The sequence below is a fragment of the Limulus polyphemus genome, unplaced genomic scaffold (assembly GCF_000517525.1).
Source record: "Limulus polyphemus unplaced genomic scaffold, Limulus_polyphemus-2.1.2 Scaffold3371, whole genome shotgun sequence".
Lineage (NCBI taxonomy): Eukaryota > Metazoa > Arthropoda > Merostomata > Xiphosura > Limulidae > Limulus > Limulus polyphemus.
In genome coordinates this window covers 16159-23789 of record NW_013668981.1, presented here as the reverse complement: position 1 = coordinate 23789, position 7631 = coordinate 16159, and the positions used below count along the sequence as shown (strand labels likewise).

General features: G+C 31.2%; 1 protein-coding gene across 3 annotated transcripts in view; it reads left to right on the top strand.

Annotated features, from left to right (window-relative positions):
- The first annotated feature begins 382 nt into the window (after window positions 1–382).
- LOC106469238 (peroxisome biogenesis factor 10-like) overlaps window positions 383–7631 on the top strand; it is a 10642-nt gene continuing 3393 nt past the window's right edge. The window contains exons 1-6 of one of the 3 annotated variants that reach the window (XM_022397695.1): window positions 383–623; window positions 1246–1348; window positions 2214–2331; window positions 4423–4503; window positions 5142–5218; window positions 7254–7481. In XM_022397695.1, coding sequence (XP_022253403.1) covers window positions 2217–2331; window positions 4423–4503; window positions 5142–5218; window positions 7254–7481 — 501 coding nt within the window. In that variant the 5' untranslated portion in view covers window positions 383–623; window positions 1246–1348; window positions 2214–2216. The remainder of the gene's footprint in view (window positions 624–1245; window positions 1349–2213; window positions 2332–4422; window positions 4504–5141; window positions 5219–7253; window positions 7482–7631) is intronic. The other 2 variants (XM_022397694.1, XM_013929709.2) reach the window with 2 other exon arrangements.

Sequence of the window (7631 nt, the reverse complement as noted above, 5' to 3'; positions counted from 1 at the left end):
GTTTGAAATGTGCTGAGCGTATTTTTGTGCTATTTGTAATTTAAGAAAGAAATTGGGTCTTTTTTCGTGAACCTACAAACTACGTATTGCCTTATCATTCAGAAACCTGTATCACTCTTACGTAGTGTTATTACCAGGCGTTTTACTCTTCGTATTCCTATTTTTACATTTTGGTTCGCAACAACACCACCAACCAATTTTTACGTTAATATTTTGTTCGTAAACAGTTTTCTCTGTTTAAAAACTATACTGATGAAATTTTAATATTATAAGATATGTTAGCAAATTAATGATAATTTCGCACTAATTTTCTATTAAAAGTACGAACACGATGTTGACAGACATACAGCATTCTTTTTAGTTTGACCCACTACGTTATTTTTACTGTAGTCGCTAGGATCGCTGTCGACGTTTGTGTACTTTCTTCTTGTAAATATGTTTACCACACTATGCGATAAACTAAGTTAGGGCTATTCACTCTAATTTTTGGACTTTAAGTTGTCCAAAATAGTTTTTGTTAAAATGATTTTTAAACAAAATTATCAAAACCTGTATTTTCTTTAGAAAAGCAACACTTTTTTTCCATCATCCATACTACCTTGATCGTAGGCCTAATTCATTAAGTAATTGAATATATCCAATTATTGCTAATATTATTATTATTTTTTTTTATTGGAATTAAATGAACTTCTAGTTGATTTTGTAATTTCGTGGATGCAAGTTGTTTCAAATTAGATATTTCACTCGTTGAAAATTATTAATAAAAAGTGCAGTCAAAATACAGTTTTTTGGTTAATAATATAATAGTCTATAGTATGTATTCTATAATATATATATAGTTTAGTTTTAAAACTTAAAAATAAAAGTATAATTTGTAAAGTAAACTTCAAATTAACTTTATGTGCGTGGATGAAGGTCAGATTTATGTGCCACAACCTTTTATAGAGTACCAACTATTTGTTTTACCCTTCATTGTTGATTTAGTACTCCAACTCACCTGAGTCTGAATCAGACTGATGTCAGCAATTCACAGACATATCTTGAGCACAAATACTTTTGTAACACATTGATTTTTTTATGAACATTTATGAAACTTAGTTTACTTAACATTTAAAATTAAAATGAAGCTAAAGTTATCAAAATTATACTTTAAAGAGATGAAAATTAAAACAATTATTGAGGCTAGAAATAAAGTGACACATTATAGCAGAATCTTTGAAAAATGTTTCTTGAAATTAAATTCAGAAGGACCTGATATACATTAATGATTGAAGATAAGAACACGATCCAGTTTGCCTGATGAACCCTGATATTGGCCAAAACGATTCATTGGCACTGGATATGGCAGGTGTAGTATTGTTGACATAACGTGGTCTCCTATGCTTTCACTCATGGATTTTTAGAATTTAGAAAATGAATCATTATTTGGAGGTTTATAAAGTGACCCAAGAAGAGTATGGACTTTTGTAAAGGATTAATTAGTTCTTTCATGATAAAACATTAGTGTTAAGCAGAAAGAGGAGTGTGCTTATTGATAAATAAGTTCAACACTTTTATGTATTTCAGGTTTAAGAAAGTGTGAATAAAGAGTTAAAAAAAAATTCGTTTTAACCTTTTTTTTTTTGTAAGTACAAGGATGAGAAAACACAGGTGTAAGATTTGGAAAAGACAGACTGGGCTCTACTTAAGACATATTTATATTTCTAACAGTGGAGGTCAGCACATTACATGAGTTTAAGATGAAAATGGAAGACTTCTTGGTAAATAGAGGGTGTGTTTAAAAATGTTTTAAATTTTCTTAAGGGTGGGCATGTAAGGACAGTCCTGAAAGTCCAAATGGTCCTATGTTGTCTGTAGGTTCTGTTATGTTGTGGATTAGGTTTTACTGTGTTTGTTTACTTCAGTACAGGGCTAATATACAAGGAAACTCTTCCTACTCAGTGATAAAGAAACATGTTTGAATCACTCATTATTCTTCTGAGAGCTCAGTGATGTCACTTCTCATCTATGAGATTTAAGCCTTATATCAAAATTTTGGGGGAAAAATGTTTTCTTATGGGGCAAAACTGTTAATTTTGTGACATCTTGTGGTAAAACAGAAAGCATTTTACCAATAAATTAGTAATTTTCTTCTTGATAGAAAGTTTTAGGGTTAAAAACTTTAAAAAATAAATACTAAAAAATTATATTTTAATAACTTTTATTTGTTTTAGAAAATGAATGCCTTCACTTCAGCAGGATCAGCTGAGATATTAAGATCATCCCAGAAAGACGAACAGTACATCCAGCAACTGCAAGGTGAATTAGCCGAGCTTGTTCAAAGGATAGCAGGTAAAGTAAAAAGCAATGGTATAATTTTCTTCAGGGTTAGATTCCTGCAGGAAAAGCGAGTTGCAAAGCAGTGGTGAAATAGCAGAATTTAAATTGTCTAAAAACTACTATTCAAAACTAGAGCTGAGTGAATAGTTTGACTAGCGAAATTCGCTGATCAATTAATTGTCGGGCTCGTTAGTCGATCACATTCAACTGATCAATTATTCTCATATGAGACTCAAAAACAGTAATAATCAGAAACACCAGTTTTGATTATTTGTTTATTTTTGTGAGTCGTGGCACTAATCAATGAAGCTGAACAATCTTGAATCAATTAAAAAATAATAATGAAAAATCGTAATCATATTTGATTACTTGAATATTTGGGATGACAGAAAACCGTAACGATTTGAAACATTAATTTCGATTAATGAATTATTTTCATGGAATTTATATATTTAACCATAACTTAGATTAATTGATTATATTAGGTGACTAATAATCAGTGCTCATTGGTAATGAATCGTTCTCGGTTAATTGCCCAGCATTATAAATAACAGTGCAAATAGGAGTATGAAAAATGGTATTTCCTCAAACAATTGTGAGTGGGCAGCATCCAACCTTTTGTTTAATAATTGTGTTATTTTCTTAAGCTTTTAGCTAGAAATACTGAAATAAAATTTGTTCTAAGGATCTATGAGTTAAAGTGCAGTTTTGTTGAAAATAAGTTTTACCTAAAGCCTGAAAAGTGAGCCACACAGTTGGTGCAAAATAAATTAAACAGCTTGGAGTTGGAGGACAAAAGGAATAATACACCAACTACTATGGATTTAAGGCTTTACCTTCAGACTTGTTTAGAGCTGGGCAATTAATGGAACATGATCCATTACCTACAAGCATTTATTAGTTGAAAATACAATAAAATTTATTGATACAAAAATAATCAACTAACCAGAATTGGCGTGTTCAATTTTTCTAATCGTCTTAGTAATCAAAATGTTACCACTGTTATTCCTCGTTGAAGTTAATCCTTTGTACTAAGAACTTGTTTGAAGATCCTGAAACTTGAAGATGTAGATGTGGAAATTCCCAGTTTGATGAAGAAAGACTCTTCCAATATTCTTAATAGTTCACTGTCTTGTTTTGTTGTTTTAATAAATGCTTTCATGCCGATTATTTAAGTTCTTTGTATAAAAGAAAATGTTCTTATCTTGTTTTTGAAAAAGAGCCCTCATCCCACTATGTAGTGCTGGTAATGGTGTAAGTATGCCCCTGCAGTGTGTGTGGGGGGGGGGTTCTTCAAGTCAAAAGGAGGCCCAAAGAGTAAGAAATGGTGACAAAGGGGAGAGACTAAAGGAGGGGGTTGTATTATTCTGGTGTAGTACAGATATTTAGAGAGAGGACAGAGACAGTGCCTCGGTTAGTGGTCTGTACTATAATAGTGGAAGTACAACATAAATCTGATATACTCGTAATTCGAAAATACAAACTAGATGCAATTTCAAGTTTGGTTCAATTTGAATTTTCAGTTATGTTAATGATATCAATCAGCCAGAATTGTAACTACAGTTATAGGGAAGTAAATGTAGCAAGCCCAGTTACTTTTTGTGCAGGAGGGCCCACCTTTTGTTATGCCACTGAGTGCTGCCTGTGCTCCTGAACTACTTGAAAAGCACATTGTTTGTGATCTATTAAACTTTGTTGCACTGACAGTTTTGAATCATGTTCTGGTTCAACAGTGAAGTAAAAAAATATTGTTTGTTATTCAAATATTATTTTTAAATGTGACCTCATTTGGTAAAGGGGAATTAAACATTTACTATACTTGTCAGTATATCAGGTTTTATGTTAAACTTGTGCATGCTGTGGGTTTTAATATAAAAATGTAGAGTATATTAGAGTAGCCCATGAGCTGGCAGTAGGTGGTGTTGATTAGCTGCATTTCCTCTAGTCTGTTGCTTCGAAATTAGGAATAGCTGGTGCAGATAACCCTGGAGTAGCTATTCACGAAAATTCAACAAACATACAAAATTGCAGAGAAATTTAAACTATAAAACTTTAAAGTAACACTTCTTGGACAGTGTCATACTTTTGTTTTTGTAATTAAAGGAATTTCCAATTGGTTAAAATGGAGAAAGGAGCTAGATGTGTTGTCAACTTTGACCTACTTTGGAATCACAACACTGGCTGGTAAGTTTAATCTAACTGTTCATTTAGTGAATATGTAATATCTGTGTTAATTTGGGTATTTGTTTACATGCTGATACTGTGCCTACAGTTGACAATGAAAACATTATATTACACCTCAAGATCTATGTATGTAGGTGTTAAATTATATACGTGTATATAAAATGTATTTATCTCGTAATTGGAGAATATCATCTACAAAAAGCTATTTTTTCAGTAGAAATTATCTAAATTAATTTTTATTATGATGAACCAAGTTAATTACATTTCAAACTTTTACTACTGCACGAGTTTTTTCAGAGTAACCTAGCTACTTATTTCTAAAAGATTTTATTTGCCTGAAAAGAATACTTGTTAACCCTCTGACATTGAGTTGGGTCAATGTGAGTATGTCTTGGCCTTTTACAGAGTTACATTCAAAACTTAATTAACTTTATTATCAATATATATTAATAAACTGAGCATGAAAGTTAGTTTATTATTCAAATTTTAAGTTTTAATTTTGAAAAGGAAATATTTAAATAAATTTTCAGTTTGCACCGTTCTGTATTACATGATATTTCTTGGCTCCAAATTGCCCATTTTATTACATGTTCTTTCTACCACTGTATGTGGTTCTCTGATTTTGTTCTTTTTTTCAGGACTCCAGACCTTAGGTGAAGAGTATGTTCATATAGTTCAGGTTGATGGAAGTCTGAGAAGAATTCCATCCTGGTGGGTAAGTGTATTACAACAGAAGTTATATACTTATCTTTTATTTATTCCTTTCTTTTTCCTTCTGTGTATATTTATGTTTTATATTATAGTTTTCGTTATAAGATTGAGTCACGAGACTAATGAAGTGCTTTATAAGTCCTATTCTGTGGGTGCTCCAGGACTTTTTTTTTTTTTAAGTAAATTTTATTTTTTTAGAATCGCAGGCTTCAGATTTTTGGGCTTGTTTTATTCTGAAGTTGCTTATTTGGACTTTTTTGTAGTAGCTGACTTCAATACACAGTTAATTAGTAGTAGGAGTGGTTTCAATGAATAGGTTGTACATCATTACAACTTTAGAATCACCTTATCCCCACTCCTCTTCCGTTGAATTCACTTACAATTGGGAACTTTCCGACCCACCATTTTCAGGGTAAGCCATAAAGAACAGTTTTAAAAGTTAGTGCTGTTTGTTTTGAATGGCAGTGCTGCTTATTTTTCTCTCGAGACTTTGCAACACTGGTGACAATATCTCGACATTTTGAAGGGATATATTTGGAGGAGTGATACCTCAGAAGTTTCAAGCTTCTTTATCACAAAACGTTGCTAAAGATGTTAACGAAAAAAAAAAGTGCATCAAATCACACATATGTTAACCAACATTCGATGAATAAACAGTTTGAATTAAAGGACAATATTTAATATTTTATGTGAAGAACCTGGTAAATGAACCTGGGACTTCTGGTAAGCAAGTCTAGTGCTCTACCACTGAGCTATCAAAGAGTACAAACCATCTTTATTACTTTCTACATATAAGGCTTCTAGTAATGATCACGACACTATGTGAATTAGTGATCAAATGAAGGTAAATTTTTCAAGGATAGAAAAAAAAACTAATGTAAGTTGTTTTTTTCCATATTTTGTAATATTAAAATAGTGTATATGACCTGATAACAATGTAATAATTAGTTAACTTATTGTTTGTCAGATTTTCTTTTGAATATGTATGTTTCATGATTAATATTTTTTCAAAACTTGTTTTTTTTTAATCTTTTATAGCAGATGTATATTTTAGTTTTAGAATATTTTTTTTCTATCAGCTTCTATATAATATTTTTCAATGAAAATATAATGCATTATGGAGGTATCTATTCTCAGATTTTCAAGAATGTAGCCTGGTCTTAAATATAGAAGTCTCCTGAAATATATGCTTTTCAAAGAATATGCCTATGAAATTTACACTTTTATGGAGATATGCTTCCAAGACTTGCACTTTGATAGAGCTGTGTAGCTGTTCTAATATGTCTTACAAGTATTTCATGTTGAAATTTCTAATTTTCTATTATTACTTTTCGTGGGTCTTATTTCTTACACAAGATAATAACGTATGTAAGAAAAATAAACTTTAATTTTTGTTTTGTATTTATAGCAACTCGTGATATTTAAAACAATCGGGTATGATCCTACTATGAATTAGGTATTGTCTGTTTTACTTATTTATGTATATATAAAGTAGGGTTGTCATACTGTCTTATTGCGAGGAACAGGTTGAGCCAGTTTTGGTGAAATGTTCATGAGGAACTTGGGTGTACAACCCAAAGTTCAAATTGAACATATGAGTTGTGTTTGACAACCACTGGTGACTGTTTCAATCTTACTGTCAAGGTAATACTAACAAAAGTAATTATACTTATATAGTACAGATTTCTTTGTCATCAAAAGAAAAATTGAAATATCCTGCCTAAATTAATTTAGGTTACTGTATGGTGAGTTAAAAAAGGACTCAAAAACCCTATAGATGTTAAAATGTTTGATGTGTGTGTCATAGTTACCTTTGCATTAGACAAACAATTTGTGTGCTATGGTTCAAAATATTGGAAGTGGGTGGCCCACTCCCACTTAGAGCATTAGGTTTTAAGTCTGGTAGTTTTTAGGTACCTTAGTTACTTGATAATTATAAAATACCGGCAATTTTCATTTTAGGGTGCATTGCTTATAAATATTTGGATTAAAAAAGTTTTGTGAACTTTTAAGAAAAGAAAAGATTTTGTTTCTTACAGAGACGAGCATTATCTGTTCTGTTGCACTCCTCGAGTAACTATCTACTACAAGCTTCCCTCGTGGTTCTGGAGAGGACAACAAGTGAATCCTGCCTTCAACAGAACATGGTTTCCTTTATCCCTTACGTTCGTCAATTCCTCACTTTTATACACCGTAGTCATCTTGTTCTGTTTTATTTCTTTGGAACATTTTATCATCTTTCGAAACGAATCACTGGAATCAATTATGTACGTCTGAAGCAAGCAAAACCAGTTTTATTTTCTTATTTTACATTATACTGTCATTATGATACATGTCTGAAATAGAACTGTACTTTTATATTATTAGGCCTAAGAAGCCTTTATGCAAAAAATAGTATATATATATATATATATATA